General features: G+C 31.5%; 7 protein-coding genes across 10 annotated transcripts; 2 read left to right on the forward strand and 5 right to left on the reverse strand.

The window, feature by feature from the left end:
* Nucleotides 1-111: 111 nt before the first annotated feature.
* On the reverse strand, nucleotides 112-1,357 carry Smug (Single-strand-selective monofunctional uracil-DNA glycosylase). The gene is made up of 3 exons (XM_069125526.1): nucleotides 534-1,357; nucleotides 325-474; nucleotides 112-251 (listed from the first exon to the last, which is right to left on the reverse strand). Exons 1-3 carry the CDS (start codon nucleotides 1,143-1,145, stop codon nucleotides 141-143), a joined length of 873 nt encoding a protein of 290 aa, XP_068981627.1. The 5' UTR covers nucleotides 1,146-1,357; the 3' UTR covers nucleotides 112-140.
* A 246-nt stretch (nucleotides 1,358-1,603) lies between these two features.
* LOC138186033 (RNA helicase aquarius) lies at nucleotides 1,604-19,029 on the forward strand. The gene is made up of 16 exons (XM_069125484.1): nucleotides 1,604-1,692; nucleotides 1,834-1,940; nucleotides 2,019-2,655; nucleotides 2,750-2,928; nucleotides 14,140-14,253; nucleotides 14,598-14,701; nucleotides 14,794-14,905; nucleotides 14,988-15,201; nucleotides 15,497-15,545; nucleotides 15,619-15,854; nucleotides 15,940-16,327; nucleotides 16,411-16,659; nucleotides 16,740-17,097; nucleotides 17,187-17,443; nucleotides 17,522-18,656; nucleotides 18,739-19,029. The coding sequence occupies exons 2-16, from the start codon at nucleotides 1,857-1,859 to the stop codon at nucleotides 18,964-18,966; spliced, it is 4,344 nt and encodes a 1,447-aa protein (XP_068981585.1). The 5' UTR covers nucleotides 1,604-1,692; nucleotides 1,834-1,856; the 3' UTR covers nucleotides 18,967-19,029.
* On the reverse strand, nucleotides 3,136-5,457 carry mthl5 (G-protein coupled receptor Mth-like 5). The gene is made up of 2 exons (XM_069125508.1): nucleotides 4,424-5,457; nucleotides 3,136-4,299 (listed from the first exon to the last, which is right to left on the reverse strand). The coding sequence occupies exons 1-2, from the start codon at nucleotides 5,217-5,219 to the stop codon at nucleotides 3,647-3,649; spliced, it is 1,449 nt and encodes a 482-aa protein (XP_068981609.1). The 5' UTR covers nucleotides 5,220-5,457; the 3' UTR covers nucleotides 3,136-3,646.
* LOC138186041 (probable G-protein coupled receptor Mth-like 1) lies at nucleotides 7,306-12,795 on the reverse strand. Of its 2 annotated transcripts, XM_069125511.1 has the most exons (8): nucleotides 12,584-12,795; nucleotides 12,067-12,279; nucleotides 9,770-10,028; nucleotides 9,088-9,380; nucleotides 8,916-8,994; nucleotides 8,677-8,837; nucleotides 8,338-8,575; nucleotides 7,306-8,204 (listed from the first exon to the last, which is right to left on the reverse strand). In XM_069125511.1, exons 2-8 carry the CDS (start codon nucleotides 12,149-12,151, stop codon nucleotides 8,006-8,008), a joined length of 1,314 nt encoding a protein of 437 aa, XP_068981612.1. In that variant the 5' UTR covers nucleotides 12,152-12,279; nucleotides 12,584-12,795; the 3' UTR covers nucleotides 7,306-8,005. The 2 variants fall into 2 exon arrangements, with proteins under 2 accessions (XP_068981612.1, XP_068981610.1); XM_069125509.1 differs by having other exon boundaries at nucleotides 12,067-12,795.
* LOC138186042 (uncharacterized) lies at nucleotides 19,017-20,656 on the reverse strand. Its single transcript, XM_069125512.1, has 3 exons — nucleotides 20,517-20,656; nucleotides 20,213-20,436; nucleotides 19,017-19,961 (listed from the first exon to the last, which is right to left on the reverse strand). The coding sequence occupies exons 1-3, from the start codon at nucleotides 20,550-20,552 to the stop codon at nucleotides 19,220-19,222; spliced, it is 1,002 nt and encodes a 333-aa protein (XP_068981613.1). The 5' UTR covers nucleotides 20,553-20,656; the 3' UTR covers nucleotides 19,017-19,219.
* Nucleotides 19,640-22,870, forward strand: LOC138186043 (protein C3orf33). Of its 3 annotated transcripts, none has more exons than XM_069125516.1 (6): nucleotides 19,640-19,748; nucleotides 21,274-21,382; nucleotides 21,469-21,528; nucleotides 21,594-21,795; nucleotides 21,863-21,969; nucleotides 22,036-22,870. In XM_069125516.1, the coding sequence occupies exons 2-6, from the start codon at nucleotides 21,311-21,313 to the stop codon at nucleotides 22,297-22,299; spliced, it is 705 nt and encodes a 234-aa protein (XP_068981617.1). In that variant the 5' UTR covers nucleotides 19,640-19,748; nucleotides 21,274-21,310; the 3' UTR covers nucleotides 22,300-22,870. The 3 variants fall into 3 exon arrangements, with proteins under 3 accessions (XP_068981617.1, XP_068981614.1, XP_068981615.1); XM_069125513.1 differs by lacking the exon at nucleotides 19,640-19,748 and adding an exon at nucleotides 20,620-20,713; XM_069125514.1 differs by lacking the exon at nucleotides 19,640-19,748 and adding an exon at nucleotides 20,940-21,088.
* Nucleotides 22,492-25,895, reverse strand: LOC138186037 (adipocyte plasma membrane-associated protein Hemomucin). The gene is made up of 4 exons (XM_069125501.1): nucleotides 25,417-25,895; nucleotides 25,128-25,336; nucleotides 24,608-24,893; nucleotides 22,492-24,522 (listed from the first exon to the last, which is right to left on the reverse strand). The coding sequence occupies exons 1-4, from the start codon at nucleotides 25,524-25,526 to the stop codon at nucleotides 23,415-23,417; spliced, it is 1,713 nt and encodes a 570-aa protein (XP_068981602.1). The 5' UTR covers nucleotides 25,527-25,895; the 3' UTR covers nucleotides 22,492-23,414.
* Between the last annotated feature and the right edge of the window lie 109 nt (nucleotides 25,896-26,004).

Raw genomic sequence — 26,004 nt, forward strand, 5'->3', positions numbered from 1 at the left:
ACGCACGCAATAATACATAAAAATAATATTAGAAATTACCACAAATTTATAAAGTAATATATGTAACATAAATAGTACAGTTAGGTAACATAAAATTGTACTGATAAAGAGCAAAAAATTATTTTTCTTGTCAAGGTATTTTAAGCTGTAAAACATTCAAGTAATCCAAACTCACTTAACTTTTGTGTTGCCTTTTCACTCCAATTTTTATTATTCACAGCACGTGGACTTGGATGAGGTAAACATAAAACCTAAAAACATAAAAGAATTACATATATTTCTTCTATATCTATTATAAACAAAATTCTAATAAGTAGTAATTACCTTCACAGGTAATTTTGAAGACTGAACTACTAATTGTGCTCGTTTCTCTGCATATCCACCAATGCCAATTATAATTTCAACTTTTAAAATCTTAATTACATCTGCTAATGCCTTGTCACAAGCAGAATGTAAGATTTGTATCTCTGGTCCCTAAAAAAATAAGACATTTAATATATAAATATGACTATAATAAAACATAGATATATTGCCTTTATTTCTGCTGGTGTAATATTACAGCCTTTTTTATTCATCAATGCAATAGGGCAATAATTATGTATATATGCATGTTCAAAGAATTTCTCTGGACTTTTACATAATTCTTGAAAAAGACCCCATAATCTTTTCCCGCTGATTTCGCTACGAGTACATTGAAATCCGGTTACTTTTCTATTTGGCTGTTCTTTGGCTGGTTTTCCAACATGTCCACAAATTTTTAACCAGTCGCGAACCATACTTATCTCTCCAAATGGAACACCAGTTTGGGACATACCCCAAGGACCAGGATTCATTCCAAGAAACAATATTTTCTTAACAGTATTACAATACTTTTGTACATACATAGTGTGTATATTAAATGCATATTCAAGTGGACTATAAACATACTCTACTGGCAAACGGAATGTAATTTTTCTTAACTCAGTAGCCAAATTATGTTCCACTGACAATAATTGTTCAGAAATGTTTTCAAGTGAAGTATCACTTGTAACTATACTATTTTCCTTTTTTTCTGAATTATCTTCACCTTCTGATTTCATTCTTTTAGGATTAATATCTACTGAATCACTATCACGTCTTGTTTTGGTTTTTCTAGAATTCGACATTATAATGATCTCTTCAATAAAAACTTTATTATATTGTTTTTATAAACTGTTTTTAGAAATTTATATAATTACACATATAAATTCAATTTAATATATTTAAAAAGTGCAGTCAATGTGTTTAGCAAACACTCACACATGTACGACAGTTATTTGAATTCAACAGTGAACGTTCGCAAGGAAGTCTGTTCATTCTTCATTCATTAATAGACAAAGAAAAATATAGTGAAAGGAATAACAAAATGCGCATCTTATATAAAAATGAAAGAGACATATGAATTTACCTCTACTATCTTTTTTTATATTAATATCTGATTGTAAAATTATGAATTTATCAACAATATTATTTATAATAATAAAGGAATCAACAATTGCAAATGTACCAATCATATGATTTAACTTTTCGCTTTAAAATATTCTCTTTAACCAACAGAAATGATTGGAGCTTTATCTTAGCCAATGCACAATCGTGGTACTGTGTGTATGAAAATATAAAAATTTTGTATGAGTACGTGCTGTTTGATAGTTACTGGTAAATCTGAATAATTGTAGTAAGTGCAGATTTATTTGGAAAGAAAGTGAAATAAATGATTTTTATGACTGTATACAGTTTACTACATAAATGCATATTAATTGTTATCATGTCTAACATTGGTTAATTTTTAATCGTAACCTTAAACTTAACCTTAAAATCAATTGAGTCAACGGCCCAACATGGAAAATCAAAACGCTATGACAGTTAAAAGCAATAATCCTGCTCCCACAGTGGAACAGATTAATGCTGATCGTATAACACAGGTATTTATAGTTAAACCTACTTTATTACATGGATTATACATATTTTTTCTTTACATCTATTTTATTAAATAATTACAGCTTGCAAATAAATATTGGGCACCACATACTATGGATTCACATCTTCCATTCAGTTCACAAATAGTAGAAGATATTTATATCCAAGAAATATGTGCATCTAAATTTTCTATTCGAAGAATTATGATGTTAGAGTTCAGTCAGTATTTAGAAAATTTTCTATGGCCATATTACAATACAAAAATTGCAACTCGTGCTCATACCATGTCCATTGTTGTTATGGTGAATGAAAAATTTCGAGAACGTGTTCAAGTTTGGAAAGTATTTGAGAAACTTCCAGAATATTTTTCTGAATTTTTCCAAAAAGTCTTAGAGACATGCCTTGAAGACAGCATAATGGACTTTGATTTGAAAGAACAAACAGCATTGATCGTTTTTTTGAATCATTGTTTTAATTCCATGGAAGTATTATTAGTTAGAGAAGAAGTAAAACGGCTGGTGTCATTGTCTATGTGGATTTCACTGCAACAAGGTCGTAGAGAATTAGAGTTTAGAAAATATCCAAAGTGGAGAAAGTACTGGAAGGTTATAATGAAAAAAGATAATCCTGAATGTAAAGAAAAGTTAGAGTGGGAACGTAAATTTTTACACAGATTAATGATAAAATTTATGACAATATTGGAAACAGTACCGGAGGAAGGTAAATTAAACCAAATAAAAATCTAATCTGTTTTATATTGTTCGAAAATATTTTTGTGGTACAATATTATAATTTGGTATTTACTTCTCAATAGGACCACTCTTACCAGATAAGGTACGATATTGTGAAAGGTTTCTTGAGTTAGTAATAGATTTAGAAGCTCTATTACCAACTAGACGTTTCTTCAATACTGTTATGGATGATTGTCATTTGGTAGTGAGATGTCAGCTATCCAATTTATTACATCGTCCAGAAGGTGAATTGTTTGGCCAGGTAAGTTTTATTTCTCAAGTTTTTCAAATAAATAGAAATATCTAGTATAAAAGGATATATTGAAATTGATTTTATAAAAATGATACACCATTTACAAAAGTCATATATTTGTACAAATATAAATATTATATGAATATCTTAAAAGTAAAAAATTCCTTAGAAGATAATATTTTTATAAGAAATGATAGATGCAATGATAATGTTTATGGATGTTTATATATTTTGCGATTAATGTTATATTTTATACAGATAAGTGCACATTTTCGTAAGGCATAAGAAATTTTGTTTCAAGGCACTTATGATTATAAATTCCAAATTATTCAAATAGATAAATACATATTTAGTATAGATATATTTAAGTTTGTATGTAAAAAGCAATGAATCTATCAAAAATGATACATATAAATATTATATTCTCCTAGAATAATATAATTTTGTTGATTTTAAAAATTCTTTTAATTAAATACCATTATATACAATGCCTTAGCTTACTATTTATGGACGTTATGTTCCTGCCTTAATAAAACATGTATTTGTTAATATTAACTAATATGATATATTCCTTGTCGAGCACTGGTTTGTGATATAGACTATCATTGCTAAATATGCTTTTCACTTGATATGTTCAATCAAATGTGCAAAATACAATGCTTTCATAGAACAAAATTATTTCATTTGAGATCGAATTTCATAATCGATTACACGATTTAAAAATTGTTTAATATCCTGCGTTAATGGCAGTCATTTCTTCGCCCCAATCAAGGCCCTCGATATTTTCGCCTGAATTACAGCAGTTGCATGTTTTACCAAGTAAGAATGTAACCCTTCTCTGTCCAAATACGCAAACGTATAGTATTAAAATTGCCTGTAGCAAATTAATAACGATATGACAATACTCTAACGCTTCGTAATTCAGTCGTGATAGCAGGAATGATAGCCAACCGGTACTCATTATCGCAAACAGGAAAACGAACATTCTAAAGCTGTATTTCATTTTATGATGAATTCGACCGTATGTGCTCATTCTTTTAATCCTGTTCGCGGTTGTTAATACGAAAGATAAATCAATCATTATCGTAAATGCGATCGATGTAAATAATACGGAAATACCGAGCCAACCGATTGTTTCTTGAGGTGGATATATCTTTCCACCAACGACAGGTTTATTAGTTTCTAAGGCAAAGTGTGCAAAAATCGCAGTGCCCGCTATGCAAACCGTCGAACCCCAAACATACGTAGAATAGTAACAGTACTTTCTGCCGTCAGTTACTCTTAAAAATACGTTTCGCGAACGGAAAGTGCTCCATACGTAGTAACCCAAGGCGTTCAACCAGAAAAATGCGGCTAGCAAGGAGACATACATGACGGTATCTGAAAGAAAGAAATATTCTCGTAAAAAGTTAAGCATTTTTCAATCGAAGATATCCTAATTGGAATTGAAATTTAATTTTCCATGAATAGCTTGAATATTTATGAATATTCATGTATTTCATACCGGCAATCATAAAACTGATGTGATTGCCGAATTCCGTGAAAATCCTGACGGTAGACGCAGATTGCCCAGCTATAAGGCATAGAGTCATACTAGTTATCATGTTTCCCACAAGATCACGCAGTTGTGGTAGAACAAAATAAACAACCGCGACAACCAGATAACTAGCTATCGATATAGCATGAAAGGTGGGATCAATGGCATGTTTCATCAAATAATTTGTATCGGACCATGTAACGACTACGTCGGGTACGCAAATCATCGCGTACATCGCTACCAGTCGATCTCTGCTCAAAATTGCTTTGTCAGCGCAATAATGTCCGAACGGATAATCATAATGAATAGAAACCGTCTCGAGATCATCTTCGTCCATTGAATCTGCATTGTCGAATTCAAATGCACCATTATATTCGTTTTGCTTTCCTTTTGTCAAATCGGTGGTGTAGTGTCGTAACACGCCAGTTGTCAGTATCGCGAGCCGATCCTCGCCTGATCGATAATGATATACGTTCCATTGATGCTCGTTGGGTTGACACTTAGGTCTTCCAATCTTCAGTTGATAATTCGGTTTAACCGGTTTGCTCCTTGATATACCATTGACCTCCTCGATGAATTCCGGTCTCCACTCCGTCTCGTTCGTTTCCGTCAATGGCGTGCACGTGTCGTCTACAAGAAGCTCGTTGTGCTCGCAACACTTTGCCACGCTGATCAAATTTGCCTTCCCGTCTGTGTTTGCAAGAAGGGGATGATTCCCCAGTATACCAACGATGATAAGCAACGCACTCACGAGATAATACATGTCATCGAATCGGCACCGTTCCTACTCTCGCGTTTTTGTTACCATACATTGGTTCCGTGCATTCATTCGTCAACCAACTTTCCGCCGTGGCCGAGTTTAGCGTTGCTCGTGATCGATTTCGTGACGGCTACCCTGACGTTATTTCAACAGCGTTGTTATTCACTCGCTCATTTTAACGCAACGATAATAGGACTTCTCGTGTGTTCATCGTCATACCTGCCAATGCCGCCTGCGGTAGTAGTTACCCGCCTAGCGAGACTTACCCCTGCCATACTCGCCGCCATCGCATCGCGTCCATTCCCATTCTCTGTTGCACTATCTTTTTATCTCTTTTTCTCTTCCGTTTGTTCACTCGCACGCTGGCTTGCTTACTCTCTTTTTCTCTCTTTCCCCCTTCCCTATGGCTGCCTCATCGCTCTCCCTCCTCTCGTATACACATCTTTACCTTTCTCGTTTACTTTGCATTTTGGCTTCGTTGGTTCTTCTTCCGATATTCGTATCTTCGTGTTAATTTAACTTGTAAAAGTTCGACTTGCTGTATGATCCGAATATTTATAATATAATCATCTATAACATAATTATTTATAGCACGTTTATCAGCATTTATACAATGGTATTACTTCATACTTTATACGATTAACTGGTGCTTTGTTATATACGTGCGATTTGTTTCGCAGTTTTTAAGCGGCCTCTAAATACCTGATGAAACTTATGGATGAAACTTATCTTAAGGCATGCCTCTAGAACAGGCCCTGGAATTGGGTATAGTGACATATCTACTTATAATCAGCAGGTTTAAAGTAGTGAAATGACATTTTAATAGCTATATGTATACGAAAAAGATTGTAATTGTTAGGTATAGTTTATTATAGTATAGTTTAGGAATGAAATCAGGTCTAGAGGCATGCTGGAGGTACATACATATGTATATATCTGTATCATATTGCACAATCGCTCCTTGAAATTACAACGCGTTTCTTGGTTTTGCACAGCTTCTAATTATGAATTTTATTCGCAGGAGATATAATAATCATAATTGGAAGTTCATAAAATTTTCTCCTTTTTTGCATGGTTAATTTGGACATATTTTTCAATCAATTCAACTCAGTCTCGTTGACTACAACGAAAATCGATGTACGAAATCCTTTTCAATGTAAGAAATCGATTATCATGTATCATAATACGTTTATTTATGCTAACGACATATTTATTTTATTATTTGCACGTTTATTTTTACAGTGCAACTTATCGCATTTGTATAATATACAAACGTAGATATTTTATGAATAATGAGCAAAAAAAAATGTTCAAGATAGACTACGCTACAAATGTTACGGATAGCCAATCAATCTCTACATAAATAACCATCTTTCGACGGAAAATTATCTTATACGTGTACAAATTAAGATCTAAATCATCTTACAAATAATTCACTGTTTGTTATACTATATTACTCTATATAAATTAAAGAATAAAAATATTCTGAAATTGCCGGTAATTCGAACTTGAAGTCCAAAGAATCGTTTTGCACACGAATCACTGCTAAGGTATTAAAAGTTTTGCATTTCTCGCTGCAGTAGCAACCTTTGCGTTGCTAAAATATTGATCAGTAACATGTTCCGTCGCCATGGAAAACGTCACGTTGCATTCGTGTGTGTATCACGACAATGCAAATCCTCATCTTTGCAATGTCGATACTAGCATTACTCATAGTAGTATGTGGGTAACCACCACACACGTCATTGTTGTTTTGCGCTATTCTCGTTTATCATGTCTTCGTGCAACAAATTAATTGATTACTCGCGCAAATTGTTTTGTTTAATCATCGTAATAGCTTCACGCAACGAGAAATACGATTGTTCAATGCAGCGTATCAACGATAATTTAGTTTTTACTCTACCTCTTTTTGCACACTATAGATTATTTTGAATTTTTTAATTAAACAATTTTTTAATTTGTAGAAAATTCTATCTATCTATTTCTACATGACATAAATATAATTTCTACAAAGGAAAAAATATAAACTTACGTGAATTAATATTAAAATTAGCTGGATTTTTTTATGCCAATGGATATAATGCTTAAATTAAAAATGACGCTTAATTTTATTATCATACTTAATTGACGTTGTTTACATAATTCATTTTTTTTGTCTCTTATATTTATTTTAAGATAGAACACTTTCATTTTGTTCGTTATGGTAGTAAAAAGTATTCTGGCAACTTCGAATGTTTACGCTCATATTTCGTGTGCTCCAGCGTTTGTGGTTTTAACGTTTGTGATATCTGTCGACTAACACGTTTTTAATGACTCAAAGACGTCAGAAGTACATGATGATGTAAGATGAATCGTCGTCTCGGAAGTGTCGCGTCAGTCGATTAGAATGAGAAAGTTTGATACGGACGCCTACGAAGAAAATAATAAAATTACTAGATTACACGAAATTGCCATGGTGAGTTGTGAACCTTCTTGTTCTTTAGCTAATCTACACATCGGCAAAAATCGTATGATAGTAAATGACACGATAATTAACGCGATACTTGTTGCTGGGCAATGTTTGTAGAGATTCTTAAAAAACGTATTTTACGACAATTCATTAAAAGAGTATTAAATTCTATATGATCTTTATACGACTATGTTACTTAAATAGAAGTAATTCTTTGTCTCATTGTCATTACTCATGATTATCTTCGACTAGTCGAATATATTGGTATAAAAAGAAACTACACGTCTTATTACGTTACGTTATTAGCGACGAAAAAGAAACAAAGTTATTTTTATAAACACTAATCATGTTGCGATAATTCGACTTCTTCAGGTAGTACTTCCTCGCACTCTTCATCCTCGTAAGCTGCCCAAGATTTTGGAAAGCCAATCCCACAAGGTCTCTTCTTTGCCAACAACTTTCTCACTCGTTTTCGCGTCCCAACCAACAAGAGGAATATTATAAAGCCTTGTAACGCATTCAGTATATCCATCGGTATCCTAAATTGGAATTAAGAATGAAAGTATGTAATCAAGCATCAACGTGTCCACTATATCTTAGCAATTGAGAAAATTAATTTCTTCGACGAGATTGTGACTTATTTTGTTGATAAACAAAAATGATGGAAATTACCAGAAATCTTGTTTACTATGATCAGCATACGAAAGCACTTCAAAAATCCATGTTACGCCCATGAAAAGTATCAGTTTGATGTAAAGCAGGCATTTAAAACGAAGTACTCGTAATTTGCTTCCGCTATAGTCACGATACTGATGCCACAATCGCCAGCCAGTTAGGCCGAGATAGATAATGTTTAACGTCAATAAAATACTGATTGGGCCATAAAAATACGCCCACGTTTGTTCATGCCCTATAAAAACATAGACGATAGTCGTTATTCAATTACAAGATTAATATATAATAACGGAGACTATTAAAAGATTGTTAGGTTTTGAAAGATATTGTTCTTACCATTGAACCAACAGCTACTTTCTCCAAAACCGGGTTTCAGATGGTTTCCTTCTACGTGATGAGTAATCAAAATTGCAATTAATAAGCATAATGGTCCACTCCAGCCGATAATAGAATAAATAGTAAAAAGCATTTTATCTCCGATCATGAAATCTTTAAACCTGTAGGAATAACAAATCAAATGATGAATATGAATGAACTAGATCTTTAAATGTTTTTATCGACTTTATTGGTTTTACCAAACTATTCTCCATATATTGAATGAGACGATGTTTAACCAGAAGAAAACAGCCATAAAACCGAAATATAGAATAAATCCTAGAAGAATAAATGAATTATTGATTTAAAAATCGTACAATGTAAATGAGTAATTGTGATATAAATAAATAAATGATTATCAGCATGTCGTACCTAGAGAGACACATATATGATAATCATCATCGTGCGACTTCCTCAACATCTGAATGGAAAGGATGATATAGCTAACTGTTAATGACGTGACTACAGCCATCATTGCTTTATCTTGAATCTCTCTTAATTCTGGTAGCAAAACATAAACTGCCAAGGTGATGATCAAAAATATGGCCGATATGATACTCAGGGTGCAGAACAATGTGTTTCTCCATTGAATACCGTCGTATTCGATATCCGTGCATACCAAAGCAATTTTGACACCAGTGTTCGGATTTCTTGCCACGCAGAATCTGAATATTTAATTAAATTAGGAATATACAAGAAAAAAATGCATAAAATTTAACATCTTTAAGTGTCAAATAAGCTTAAATCCTGTTTTATTCATATTTTAAAGATAGAATAGAAAGAAGAATATTAACAAACAGTATTATGTCGATTGCACGGATTATCTTTAATCCTCGATTAGTGTCGCTGGATCGTGATCCACGAGAATTTAGTTATTCATTTATTTCAACTTTTATTCTGTGTTGTATGTGATAAACACTACACAAATTAAGATATATGAGCGAACTGTTATGGACCCCTATGACCCAACGATAACAGTTGAGGACTAAACAAACTTCTTGAAAAAAATTTGCAAACGTCACTGAAAGAAATGCAACTGAAACATATCGTTTACCTCTCTGCTTCTATTTTTGTGGATACCGTGTCTACAAACTGCAGCCACGGTTTCCCATATTCCTCGATTATAGTGAAGTTATCGAACGTGCGCATTTCAGGATTGACTATGTACCAACCAAATGAGCACGCGAGATTAATCGCGTTGCCATCAGAACAATTCAGCGTATGTAACCACATGAGACCATCTGAACAGCAATTGTTGTCTTTCGCCTGACTCCATGTGATCGCCAACATTAATAGACTGATCCATAGCAACCCTGGAAAAGGGTAATTCATCCTCAGTCACACTCGATCGTAAAAGTTTCGCTCTTCATGAGAACTAAGTAGATTATATCAATTATTATATATTGAAGCACACACTTGTTATTGCTACATATATGGAACTATAAACACCGTTTTCAAGTACTTTTAGTGAGAATCTCCATCGTACGATCTTTGTGTATATAAATGAGTATTAAAAACGTATTTATATTTGATACGTAAAGGTGCCCGTTTACTTCGAACTTGTGGTACTCGTGACGAATATCACGAATGTATCGATACAATCTGAAAGCTTGAAAGGGATTTCACGAATATCGCTATGATATCACAACGATTCCAATACTTTATCTTTTCTATGTTTCAGGAAGTTCTTATTAGTCTGGTAGCAAAATGAGTGGTAATATGATGAAATTGTTAACGATGCCAGGATGAAGGTAGATAATTCATAGAAGGAATAAGACGAGAGAGAACATCTTTTCCATTCTAATATCCATTGTAGGTCGATGCTTCTTTTTCTGCCCGCGTAAAAAGATTATAAACAATGTATTTAACAAAATGATTAATTCCATGTTCTCGATAAGATATGATATATTGCAGAAAATTGTTCTCGTTATCGGTAATTGAATATCGAGCACGTTCGGTCTGGGAAACAAAGAGATTCGCGTTTAAAAAGACGCAGTTGTAGTAATATAGTTCAATGGTGGTTGTTATGCACGTATGCAGTATGAAATGACTGGATCGAAAAAAGAAAAGGAATGTTTGTGCTTCTGTTAGCGAGAATGCTCCTTATGTCCTTTTCTTGGCTTCCTCAATGACTGCACGAACCATTCCTCTTTTTCATTGAGCCATGTGCATCACGTGTTTTCTCTTGTTTTTTACAATTGCTATGGTATCAATGCGGCTAATTCAATTTATTCAAATTACGTTAATGAAGTATTATTTGTATCGTCAGTTTCTAATACTTTACAATGTTATGTTATATTTTACTTAAATGAGTACAATCAGAAAAAAACGATTTTATCGATATCTCAAAATTGATACACGTTCGTATTCATTTGTATTTCATTTGTATCATTCAGTAATAAACATCGGGTTCTCATAAAGAAGATGAATGAAAAGTTCGCTAAACACGTGCGAGAATGGCAGAATCAAGTATTGCAGACTTCGTATTTATAGAATTTCCTATTTATTAGAGATAGTTTCATGAAGTAACGGAAGTTAGTAATGTGAAATGATTTAATCATTCGTGATAACGTTATTTGCCATACATCTTCAATATATCTGACGCATATAGAGCGTATCTATGATTTTTACTGCCCCTGGCTTCGACACTTTCCTTCTATCAGTCGCTTTAACCGTGATCGACGAGAGAAGGAAAATAACAAACATGTAAATTCTTTTCCTTTTCTCGCGTGATGCAACACGTGTTTTTGCATGTAAAATTTCATGTTTCTTCCTCGAACGAGAAAACCTACATCGTCATTCCGTCGAATAATTCGTTGAAAATTCCTAAAAACACACGTGCGTCTTAATCTATCATAAAATCTCCCAACGTGTTACGCGTCAAACATTCGTTACAACGCAAAATCTATACGAATCCAAGGCCTGTTTGGTTATTTATCTAAGGCAAACTATTAGCTAGTATTCGAAATATCTGTGACGTACTTTGCAACAACATATCCTTCCCTCAATGAAATCTATTCAGTAGATTCGACAAAATTTCCAAGTAACTCGGCGAGTAATTAAGTTAATATTTAGTATTTATCTCAGTCCAAGTATTAACTAGTATTCATTTTCAGAATGCCTACGACGTACTTCACAACAACATACCTTTCCTCAATAAAATCTATTCAGAAGACAAGACAAAATTTCAAAATATATCACGAACAGTGAATTAAAAACTCGACGAGTAGTTGAGTTAATATTTAACGCAGCTGAATAGAATATGCATGTGTGTGTGTGGTTACACACACACAGAGGGAGATAAACAAAGAATAAAAATCAGAATAATCCAATCAGTAGAGCTTTACGTACCTTTGACTGGCAATGTGCCCGAACGCCTGCTATAATTCACATTCAGCATCATCTCTCTGATTTTTATTAATACATTGCTTTTCATCTACTGCCAAACGAGCTTGTTTCAGTGAAATTCACCAAATAACCAATCAATTCAATCCCATTAATCATATATATCTGGCAATCTTTACTGTCGCAGAAGTTCAATACAAGGATCGTCTTTTTTGTTGTCTGATGAAAGATTGAAACAAAATCTTAGAGATCAATCTTGGGACCGATCAAAAACAGCCTTCGTTATTTAAACTCGACTTAGCATATTAATTCTGTTGGTCTTAGCATATTAATTTGTCTAATTTTATACTCTTATCTCGTTTGATAAACATACAACGTTAGAATGTAAATTATCAGCGGATATAGCTTTTCACCATCTGGATTCTTGATTTAAGAAAAACTGTACCGAAACACGAAGCGCTTTCGTATCGGCGAAAAACTGATCTCGATCGGTTCTTAAAGAAAAAGAAGAAAGAACAGTCACCTTCTATAGCCACTAGTTTATCCATTCACTATTAGAACGAATTACTCGATCTACTCGTACGACAAATGAAGATTGTAAAACGAAGAAGTGGCAGATAACCAGACAGGCACGTTGACACACTTGCGTTGCGCGTGGTACTGAACAATTGTAGATGAAGCATTGATGAGCCGGTCCGAGATATAAGATACTCCCACTGTGGTCGAAGTAGAGATTTCTTGGCTGGCTTACAACCAGTGCAGTGTTCAGTGTGCCTTTGTATCCTCACGAGGAGAATGGGTTCCTGTCGAACAGGTTCACCGATGCCTTTTTCTAATTTACGATCCTCTTCCCATCTTCTATGTTTCCTTAGCTATTCTGTCCATCTTAATTGATATTTAATCTCTAATATTTTTCCAACTGTCTAAGATAGGTTAAAGTATTTCAAGTTTTCCGTATGTTGTTTATCTTTTAAGTAAAATTATATTGTACAGGCTGTTACGAAACAATAATTAAGTATTTTAAAATGAACAAAGAAAGAGATAAAGCTGGCATAGAAAAATGGATGTTTATACATAGTTACACATTTATAAATTCATATTTTTACCAACATAATAAAAAAAAAAGCGAAACTTACATAAAGATTTGTTTCATCTACTGATTACTGTAACGCATACTTTACCTAGGATATTATCCAAAAAATTGCCTCACCTTAAAATTTTCTATAAACGCATTGACAATCGCAGTTTAACGGTAAAACTTAGGTTTCTTCCAATTTCGAGATGGTAGATGGAAATATTAATTAGGAAGGGCAGTATTCCTCGTTAGTCATCCATAATCCACCTATCATAAATTACGGAAAAACCGAAAGGTCAAAGCTTGAATAAACTCCTGCAAGATAAGATTTTGTAAGTTTAATACGCTAATAGGAAATTAATGTCATGTTGATTTAATTCGTACGTTATAATGTAGAAAGCGTGCATATATTCACAGGATCTTTCTGACGAGACATGGTTTATTATTATAATAATATATTATTATAATATATTATTATTATAATATAACCTTGGACAACTGACACAGCTTTGAATAATGTTACATTTAATCCACATTGGCACTCGCAAACATAATTGATTTGCAGGCGTCTCTTCATTCATTGTAGTGGTATTTTTTTGCGTAATATTTTCGTCGTGGAGAATGATTAAACAGTCTTGTTGCTTCATCAATCTCTACCGAGGTGAACTTTGAATGGACATAGATATGTGTATTTATAAAGTAATTATTGATAGAAACAGCGGAAAGCTCATTAAGGGATAGACTGTATATTAAATAAATGGATTAGTATTCGATATATGCATAATAAAACATAAAAAATAATTAAACAATAGCAAGTGACGTCGGAAATCACTTGTGAATAGTAATAGTGTCAAACGAAGTAACGTATTACGTATCTGCATAGTTTTAATAGTCTACATATTTATTTATCATAGACATTTATTTTTATTTATCACATTATGGTGTGATAAATATTATTGATTATATTTTATATATATGATTATATTTGTTTATTCGATTTACAGCTATTAGAAATGTTGAAGTTTTACGCGAGGTTTGAAATCAACGAAGAAAGCGGCGACCCCCTCACTGATCACGATATGACACAATTGCATTACACTAAAATTACTTCGCTTCAGGTATGAAATATAACATATTTCGAACGCTTAAGAAACTATTGCTTTAAAAATTAAATTTCTTTTTTATCTTTCTTTTTATCGAAAAGAAGTAGACAATTCCAAGAAAAGAAATAAAATATTCTTTCTTATCAAATAATGAAAATGACAAAATTACTTGTTTTGCTATTAATTGATATTTTAATTCTTGTAAATAAGTATTCAACTTTCGAGTTATGTATTATTGAAACGATTTTTCCGCATCATTTGTCAAATCATCAACGTTCTCGTTAGAATGGGCGTTCACATATTAAAACCAATGGAGTACAAAAGCATAAACCAACAAACAAAATTCAAACTGTGCACAGAAAGCAGTTTTTGCGAAGTTCCCGGACTTACGAAGCTTTGCGTTGGCGAATGTGGCGAGCGTTGATACGAGAGAAGCTCTTTATAAACACTTCGGGTTGCTCAGGTAATCTCTTGACAATTTGTATCTTATTTATTGTACGCTTTTCTAAAGAATTATAAATCATTTTCATATTTTATCTCTATGCGAATTTTCAGTCAAGAGAAGCTAAGATCAATTGCAAGTTACCTCAATTTGGTACCATCGGAAGAACGCGAGAAAGATGAGAATTGGTACCGGTATGATATAGACTTTCTTCGAGAACTTTTGGTAAGTTAAGTAAAAAGAAAGTTAGTAAAAGAAAGAGGAATAGAAAATATAGATTTAACATTTTGAATAATATAAACTTTAGATTTCACGTCACGAGCGTAGAGCTTCTCAGTTAGAGGAGCTCAATGAAATGCCACTTTATCCAACAGAAGAGATCATTTGGAACGAGAGTATTGTACCGACAGAATATTTTTCTGGCGAAGGTTGTTTAGCTTTGCCAAAATTGAATCTGCAATTTCTTACTCTGCACGATTATTTACTGAGAAACTTCAATCTATTTCGACTTGAATCAACTTGTATGTATAGAATAAATGTAATTAATGGAAGTAATATAGGATGATATTCTCACTAGTTGATACAAAACCAGCGTCGCCAATCATATCGCGGATAAACACTCTCATTTTTATTTCATGGATATACACACACGTAATCGTCTCTGACCTAACACAGAGCCATTATCGATTTGCGATATTAAATCATATGTATAGATTAGCATAATGTTATCACTGTGGAAGAATTTCATTTGAATCAACTGGCGAAAAAATCACCCTGTAATATAGTACAGTAAATAATGATATGAAATATTTATAGATGAAATACGGCAAGATATCGAAGATGCTGTGAGCAGACTAAGCCCTTGGTAAATTACCATATTTCAATAAACTGAAACTATTAAAAAGTATATTAATAATAATATAATGTATTTTATCTAGGCGAGCCGAAGATGGTGGTGTTTACTTCGGCGGTTGGGCTAGAATGGCTCAACCTATTACACAGTTTGCTGTAGTCGAGGTAGCGAAACCTAATATTGGCGAGAAAAGACCATCTAGAGTACGTGCTGATGTCACAATAAATTTAAGTGTTCGTAAAGAAATTAAGTCTGAATGGGAAAACCTCCGGAAACATGATGTCTGTTTCCTCATTACAGTTAAACCACAAAACCCAATCGGTAAGATTTCATCAAATAATTTTAATTATTCTATTGTACTTCATGTAATTAAAATAGGCAATTAAGTCAATAATTTAACATGCAGGTACAAAATACAGTCACAAAGTACCTTTTGTACCACAAGTTGGATTAACAACTGTACGAGGATGTGAAGTTGAAGGTATGTTAGATTCAAACGGTAGAGTAATCGAAGATGGACCTGAACCACGCCCGATTTTACCTGGAGATACTCGCACGTATAGAGTTTGGCTAGATTGTAATCAATATAGGATTGATATGGATAATGCTAGCCATGGTGGTGAAGATGTATATGAAAGTTTTAACATCATAATGAGACGTAAACCTAAAGAGAATAATTTCAAAGCAGTTTTAGAAACGATAAGAGAGCTTATGAATACAGAATGTGTCGTACCCTATTGGTTGCATGACATAATTCTCGGATATGGTGATCCTGGTGCTGCTCGTTATTCTAGGTACATCAGATACAGATATTATACTTGAAATATACAATAATATTAAAAGTCTCTAGATATTCCATATTTTTATTTTCTTATAGAATGCCAAATGAAATTGCATCAATGGATTTCAATGATACATTTCTTGATATAAATCATTTAAAAAATAGCTTCCCTCAATATGAAATTAAGGTTTCTACCAATGATGAATCGAAATTAGTACGTCCTTTTCGTTTAACATTTGAAGATGTACTTGCGAAACATAATGTTGAACCCGTAAAGAAAGTTATCAAAATTGAACCTCATGTGCCACCCAGTAGAGGCCCTTATAAAGCTAATGAACCAAAAAAGTATGAGGAACTATTTTTTTCCTTCTTTAATGATAAAGTAAAAGTTATGTATAATAATATTATATACAATTTCATTCCAGAAATCAGATTCCTTTTACACCAACGCAGGTCGAAGCCATTCGTGCAGGTATGCAACCAGGATTGACGCTTGTTGTAGGTCCTCCTGGTACTGGTAAAACGGATGTTGCTGTTCAAATTATATCAAATCTTTATCATAATTTCCCGAATCAGAGAACCCTTATAGTTACACATTCTAATCAAGCACTGAATCAACTTTTTGAGAAAATCATGGCACTTGATATAGATGAAAGACATTTATTGCGTCTTGGTCATGGCGAAGAAGCGCTAGAAACTGAGAAAGATTTCAGCAGATACGGTAGAGTTAATTATGTTCTAGCTAAACGTTTGGATCTTTTAATGGAAGTTCAAAGATTACAGGTTTGTAATTTACAATATGAACTACAATATGTATTATATCTATCACATATGATTTACATGTATAAAATGTACAAAATTAATGGTTTTAGGAATCCTTAAACGTAAAAGGTGATGTCGCATATACATGCGAAACAGCAGGACACTTTTTTATGTATCAAATACTAACAAGATGGGAACGCTTTGAAACCAGAATTAAGCAAAGACAGGGAACAGGAAATAATGCACCTGCTGCTTTTATCATAGATGAAGAATTTCCATTTCATAAATTCTTTGACAATGCACCAAAACCGTTATTTAAACGAAATTCGTATGAAGAAGATCTTGAAATAGCATGCAGTTGTTTTCGGTAAATTTATATCAAATAAAGATTTTGCATAAGAAATTATATTTATAACTAAATTTTTATTAAATATCATTCTTGCAGATATATAGAGCGGATTTTTGCTCAATTAGAAGAGTTTAGAGCTTTCGAATTATTACGATCTGGCTTAGACAGATCAAAATATTTATTAGTCAAAGAAGCAAAAGTTATTGCTATGACTTGTACTCATGCTGCTCTTAAAAGACGTGAACTAGTAGACATGGGATTTAAATACGACAACATTCTCATGGAAGAATCTGCTCAAATTTTAGAAATTGAAACTTTTATACCGTTATTACTACAGAATCCACAAGATGGATATAATCGATTGAAACGTTGGATAATGATAGGAGATCATCATCAGTTACCACCAGTTATTAAAAACATGGCTTTCCAGAAATATTCAAATATGGAACAATCTCTTTTTGCAAGATTTGTACGATTGGGTGTTCCTACAGTTGACCTCGATGGTCAAGGCCGTGCAAGACCCAGCATTTGCAATCTATACAACTGGCGTTATAAAAAATTGGGCAATCTTGCACATGTGGAAAATAGCCCGGAATACTTAGTGGCAAATGCTGGATTCTTATATGACTTTCAACTTATTAATGTCGAAGATTTCAATGGAGTGGGTGAAAGTGAACCCAGTGCCTACTTCTATCAAAATCTTGCTGAAGCTGAGTATTGCGTAGCTGTATTTATGTACATGCGCCTTCTCGGCTATCCAGCGGACAAAATTAGTATATTAACTACTTATAATGGACAAAAACATTTAATAAGAGACGTAATAAACATAAGATGTGCTAGCAATCCTTTGATAGGTCGACCAAATAAAGTAACAACGGTTGATAAATACCAGGGTCAACAAAACGACTATATATTACTATCTCTCGTGAAGACTCGAGCTGTCGGTCACTTACGAGATGCACGACGATTAGTAGTCGCTATGTCAAGAGCGCGTCTTGGCCTTTATGTTTTTGCTAGAGTGTCTCTTTTTAACAACTGTTTTGAATTAACACCCGCATTTGCTCAGCTAATGCAGCGGCCATTAAAACTACAGCTCCTTCCTCAAGAACATTATCCTACCGAGAGACTTAATAATGCTAATCTCTCTACTTCACCAATGGAAATTGAAGATATGCCTCATATGGCTAAATTTGTCTACGATTATTACATAGAAAAAGTTAGTGGTATAAAAGTAAGTTGTATAGAAACTTTCTTTATATTCATTCATATCATAATTAAGTAAAGAGCAATAAATAACATTTAATTAATTACAGGAATCACAAAAGGTATGGCAGAAACCAGGTATGATGCAAACACCTAACAGTCCATCTTACAAAGTTCCTGCCCATCCTGGAGCAGATGATGATACGGATGATGAAGAAATTAATCAAATGGAGAATGAGCAGGGAAATATCAAAGAAGAGAATAAAGAACCAAAATTTGAATTAATTAAAAATTTAGTTGAGGACCTAACTTCGGAAAATGAAGGCAGTGATCGTTAGAGACAAGCTCATACATCTATAAATGAGCACTAAGTAATAATAAACAAATATTTTTACTAAAAATACTCTTTTTTTATTAAAATTATACATTATTATTACATTGACATGATGTCGAAAGTTATTATAGTAAGATTAAAGAATATTTATATTTATTATAAATATCATATTCCGATTTTCATATATTTTATGTATTTCATGTTCGTTTTAGAAATGTTTTAGATAAATAGATTCATATTTCACTTTGTTAATATTTTTATCTTAACGTGTGTTTTTCTGATTGCAATTTTTTGTGCCTTTCTAGTAACTTTTTCGAATTTTCGTTAGTTAGTTGAACACTTGACGGCACATAACTGTCATCAAATTTCATCGTCTTACTAGTAAAATCTGGATAATATTCCTCGATAGATGCTTTAATTCCCTTTGAATTGGGAATGTATTCTTCAGGATGTTTTAGAACGGTTGTACCACTAGGTTCATACGTTTCATAAGATACTTTTGATGAATCCATGGAATTTGGTACATATCGAACTACGTCCGCTACGCTCTCATTATCCGATACTATAGGAGAATATTCATTTGAAAATACTTGGATTTGTTCCAATGTACTCTTTCTACTTGGTATATAGTTCAAGTTCGTGCATAACTTTTTCGTCACAGGTGCGTTTGGTACATACTCCTCTAAAATATCATTTCCCAGATTGTCAACTGGTAGACATCTTTTAACTCTATCGTTTTTTGTGTTAATCGATTCCTTCGCTACCAAATCATTGTTTCCTGATTTTGTGAGTAAAGTATTCTTACTATCTTTTTGATGTATATGGTTGGAAGTCTTCTTGACTGGCTTTTCTGTTATTTGATTCAAAATATCTTTTTTCTCTATTGTTACTTTGGGTAATTCCGATTTTTCTAATTTCTTCTTTGCTGGGGAAACATTTACTCTAATAGTAGGTAACGATGTAACATCTTTTATACTTTCTGATGGTTCAAATGTATATCTATAGTTTGTAAAAATATCTATGTAAATAACTAACAATAATTATATATCATGATGTAACCATTGATGTATATATTTTTTAAATTGTAATGTAATAGGTTAAAGGCAATATTTTTATATGTAATATTAAAAATTAATATAATTTTTATATAAATTACTTTATTTATATTTTATATAAATAAATATATATGAAAAATAGCATAACGTAAGTAAAATTGAAATTAATATCGAACATAAAATGATTTTGCTTACGTGATTTCCAATTGTCGAGTAGATTTTTTACATTTGCATTTCTTAAAATTCTGAGGCGATCCTTCTGTTTGAACATTGCGCAAAATTGCTTTCTCCAAAATTTTATACAGTGCCACCCAATCCTCGAGATCAAGCCATTTATTAGTTGAAACCTTTTTCTCTTTAATTTTGATAGTCTTCTCTTGAACAGTAACAACAGCCGTAACTAAACAATCATTCGAAGCCTACGAACACAGCTTCTGTTTTACTTGTGCAGATGCAAGATCGTCTATTGACAGCTGTTAGCAGCTGTTAAATGAGATACCTTAATTACTTCCAAATATTGACCATCACGAAACATTTTTAAAATATATTGTAAATTATTAATAATTTGATTATTATTTCGTGAGTTACTTGCTCTTATTGTTTCACGGGCTTTTTGTTTTCAATTTGTTCAAGAAGTTCTATCGATGATCTTTTTAATATCGCCGCTTGTCACCTTGGCTCCAGTATTATGTCAACGTAATGCACCGACTAACACATGTCAGATATGTGAACATGAAAGTTAACTAAGATATTTGTGTAAAAAGAAGAAAAATTTCTCTTATAATTATTAACAGAAATTATTAACACAAATCTTATACAGTATACAAAATTTATATATGAAAAATTGATAAAACTATATTGTATCATTTATTTAAAATAATTTTTATTTTATAAAGAAATGATATCACTTCATTGAAATTTAACTTTGATAGATACATAAATTATTTAATGCGTTATTTCATGCACTAAATTGGATTTAAATTCAATATTATTACTTGGTATAATATGAATTATTACTAATATATTTCTCATAGAAATATTAATCTTAATGGAACTAAATAATAAGTAAATGTTTGTATCTTTTATGTTAATTTAAAATTTTATATATGTATCTGCGAAATTAAACATTTTCATATGAGAAATGTACGAACATTCGCTATTTTAAGCTTTTCATAATCGAAGAATTTATGTAAAAATAACTAATGATTAAATATTTCGTTAAATATATAAAGTATTCTTATATAGACGTATTTCAGGTACCATACTGCCTTTAAAGAAAAAATAAAAGCAATAATGTCAGAGAAAAAGCCAAATATTTTAGAAAGATTTATCATTTTTAGCGAAACAGACACCAAGACGTTGAAGGTATGTTCTAACCTACATTTTATTTTACACACAAACATTATTTTTATATATATAATATAATTATATTAATTGATTTTTAATTTCAGATATTCGGTTATGGAATTGCTAGTATAAGCTTAGTGATTGCACTCTATCGAATTAGACCTGTATGTATAATAAATATTAATTCATTTATTTCTACGTTTTGTATCTTTTATTGTCATATTTTTAGTTTGCAAAATTTAGAAAACCATCCAGCATACCATCTCACTTTTTACAAAGAAAAGTTCAACTTCAGGGTACTGTGATACATATAGAACCCAATTATGGTACACTTTTAATGGTTGATCACAAACCATTAATATCTTTGCCTCGACTAAGTAGTCTAACATATTTACCAATTAAAATAGCTGGTCTTGATGTAACAGCTAATGGTAGGTAATGATGAATTAAACATTTGAAAATTTATTATTCTAATAAAATAAAAAAATATGTTTTTAGGTATTAATTGGTTGCAAATAATTGTTAGTGGAAAAGAAATAACTTTCATTCCTTTAGCTACAGAAAAAGACTATGTAAATTGTATAGTATCTATAGAGCGAAATGAGGTAAATAGGAATTGTTAAGCTTGCTCTTTTTTTCAGTGCACCAATTCACAATATTAAATTTTATAGGAACAAATAAAAATTGGCGAAGAATTAGCAAAACTTGGTTTTGCTATAGTAGCAAAAGATTCTCCAAAGACATTGATACAAGATAAAGACATCGTAAGCTATCATAAGTGTTTATTGAAAGCACAAAAATGGGCACAAAATAAAAGAAATGGACACTGGCATTTTGTTAAAAATCCTACAATTTTATGGCGAATCCAACAGAATTTAAATAATAAGTTGAAATCAATACTGCCTACATTTATAGCACAACAACTTAATATTTAACTACAGGTTTTTAATTCTTCTAATTCTATAAATCTTAATTTAAAAAAAGCTTATATACGTTTTTGTAATATATTAAAAATATTTATAGTAATAGTAAACATATAGTAGTTTTAAATATGTACTTAAAGGTTTCAAATTTTAAGCTTGTTTCTGGAGAAGCAATAACCAAAATCATAGAAATAAAAGACAATATTTAAAAAAGCAAACATTTATTTTTATATCAGTTATACAACCTTACCAAATTCTATATAAAATTAAGAACATTGTTTAACACCATTTATGTTCAAAATTAATCTGCATATATAATACCCAGTTAAAGACAAATATATCTGCAAACATTTTGCATCAAAGAGTAATGCATTATTGTTATTTTCATACATATATTGTGTATAATATGTATTATACTCGAAGTAGAAAAATATCCTAGATTACATAGAAAAATAGAAATTAAAAATTTAATGGAAGATTCACACATGGTATCTTTATAATCACAGAAAACATTTTAATTAAATGTGTAATTTATAAACAAATGTGATCTCTAATATAAATTATTTTATTTATAGAACAATTATTTTAATAGTTTTATTATACAATTTGTTCTGGAATGTTAATTCATATCAAAACAATATAACGGCCCATAACAAAATGGATTCTCTTTTCTTTTTATTTGGACCTCATCTTCATTATGCAGTTAAATAAAATTAGAACTTACAAAATGCATACATACACATGCATATACATATATCAGTATATATGTATGTGTTTGTATTAAATATTATATTAGTATATATATCATAATATGGAATGTTTTACAGAAACAACACCATTCTCAATCTTATATACAGATTTGACATATGAAAACTAATATATAATAAAATAAAAGAATTCTTTAAATATCACCTTTTTTGGAACGCTGTTTAGAAAGTATAAGTAAAAACTAAATCCTACACCGGTAAAAGAATGAATTGTGTATCAAATATGTACGTTATAATTTCATAAAACCTAACAAATAAATCGATATGTTTGGAATATGTAGAACTTTTAACATGGAATAGAATAATACAATGAGTATTAATTTAAATTTGGACTGATGTTTTCAACTTGTACACATTGGTTTATTTTTTAGTAGAATCTTCATTTTTTTTCATAGGTTTGGATTTTGCAGTCTGAGTTTCATGATCATTTTTTTTGACAGAATCTACAGATTTTGTTTTTATTCTTGCTTCATTGCTTTGTTGTGACGATTCAGGTTTATCTTGTGAATTGGATTTATCTTTCTTAATTTCCTTTGAATCTTTTTCAGATGCTTTAGGTGATGATGTTGTTGGTTTTGGTGTGGTAGTGGTACTGGTGGTAGTAGGTTGTGATGTTGTAGACTTCTGTATGGTCTCCTTTGGTCTTGTTGCATCTGAATTTGGTTTTTGTGTTGTTTGTGCCTTAACTGTTGATTTCGGAGGTAGTTTTGTAGTTGCTTCTTGTTTAACAGTTGATTTTGTCGATTTTGCCTCTACTTTAATATTTGGTGTAGCTGAAACTGTTAAAAGCGGTTCTTCCTGTTTTTGTTCCTTCTTAGCTGAATGTTTCGTATTAAGTGCTAAATCTAAGAATGCTTGCTTCAATGGGACCCTCATAATATATTCATTCCAAGGAGAACCAAACCATAAATATCCATTATGTATATAAGCACTAGAAATTTCAGTAATATCTGCATCTTCTGAGTATAAAACATTCAAAATTTTTCCTGTTTTATCCATCCTAAGTATTATTGAATCACTCTTTAATGCTGCATTTCTTGAAAGATCAAATGAACCTACTGTATGTAAAACTCTTTCTGAATAGTAATTTGGATAAATATCTTGCAATAATTTAAATGGAGCTTCTATTAAATAAAGTAATCTTGATAACATTTTCCGTATATGTGGATGTGGTATCAGAGATTGAACTAAAAGAGGATGTTCAGAATCTACAGTGAAAATTAAAGTTACTAGAAAGCCTCCTTGCCCATCACTATGTACATTATCAGGTAGACCAGGTAAACCTTCTGCAAAGATTTCTTTCTGTCCAGCTTTTGAACCTTTTATATTATATTTGATAATGTATGAGTTAAGAGTACTTAGTACAATCAGAAAGCTTTCATCATCACTTAATAAGACACCATTTGCAAATCCTATATTTTTTACTAATACTTCATTTTTTTTTGTTGCTGCATTATATCGAATAAGCCTGTAAAGAAGTATTTACATATAAATATAAATATTATACTTATTAAATACCAAACTAAACTATACTAACTAAATTTGAAACTTACCTTCCTGATGGATTAGCTAAGCATGTATAGGTTGAATCATGAAGTGGAAAATCTACAGATGAATGTGTCCAATAAATATCTCCATTCTTTGCAATATCTAATGAATTAACCATTCTTGGAATTTTTCCATCAATAGGTTCAGAACTGTTGATTATATTTATATACTGTCGTGTATTAACATTTACTTTGAAAATACCATAGTAACTATCAGCAACAAACAGTTCCCCCTTATCATTAAATTTTAGACCCAAAGGTCTACCACATTTTTGTTCTTGCCACAACCCATCTGTAAGTACCACTTTTACTCAAGATATGCATTTGCTTAAACATTTCAGTAATTTTGTTAATTTTTTTAAACAAAATCTAGTTTTATTATCTGAGCATGTTTGTATTTAAACTATTAAATTTGTTATCTTTGTGAATGCAATATGTAGAATTCCAAAAAAGGAATAATAATAATAATAAATATTTAATGTAAATAAATTAATATAAATATTTTCTAATAATTATTACAACATACCACACTTTTGTCCAAACTTTACAATAGGTTTAATTCGATTTTCTTCAATTTGCACAACATAACCTCCACGTATACCAGTATATATTTCTCCATTAAACGATGCAAAAGCTTCCGGACCTTTGATTTCTCCAGAAAATAATATTTCAGGACCTTGTAGTCGAATCTTTGTTACGGATTTCAGTGTTTGTAAGTCCCAAGGAAGTTTCATACTGAAATATTTATAGTAAAAAATCATAATTAATTGTTTTACTTATTCGACAATTATATTATTATAAAATAAATACCATACCTATATTCGGAATATTCTGCATCTGGGGGTAAACCTGGTAAAAAGGTAATGACAGCTAAGAAGAAACTAACATATATTATTACGGTACCGATTGACTTTAAGTACCCCATTATTTAAACAATCGGTTATGAATATTTTAAAGATATGGTATATTTTACGAGCAACTTTAAAAACACTAAGAGGCTCTTTTAATGTTTCTTCATCTTAATACCTATTGCACTGAGAAAAAAGAATTACTACTTTTACGTTTTACGTGTTTCTTGCCACTGCAAATAACGGCATTCACAATTTTAATGGCGGTGTGTACCCCAAATTATGTATCTTTGCCAATGTCAGCAAAAGTTGGATCAAATAAATGCCACGCGGACGGAAGGTGGTGATGTTAACAATTTCCGTTGACCAGAAGATTTTATTTATACTGACAACTCAGCAAAATTTTAAATAGTTATTTATATCTCTTACTTATCATCAATTGATTAAATGGTTAACCTTTGATTTAAATATTTTCTTATGAACTAATTTTAACTTTCGAATGATACATTAATTACAATTTTAATTATTAATTATTCGAATGAATTATATTTATAT

Source organism: Bombus flavifrons, chromosome 13 (genome assembly GCF_040668555.2).
Source record: "Bombus flavifrons isolate JBK064 chromosome 13, iyBomFlav1_principal, whole genome shotgun sequence".
Taxonomy (NCBI): Eukaryota; Metazoa; Arthropoda; class Insecta; order Hymenoptera; family Apidae; genus Bombus; species Bombus flavifrons.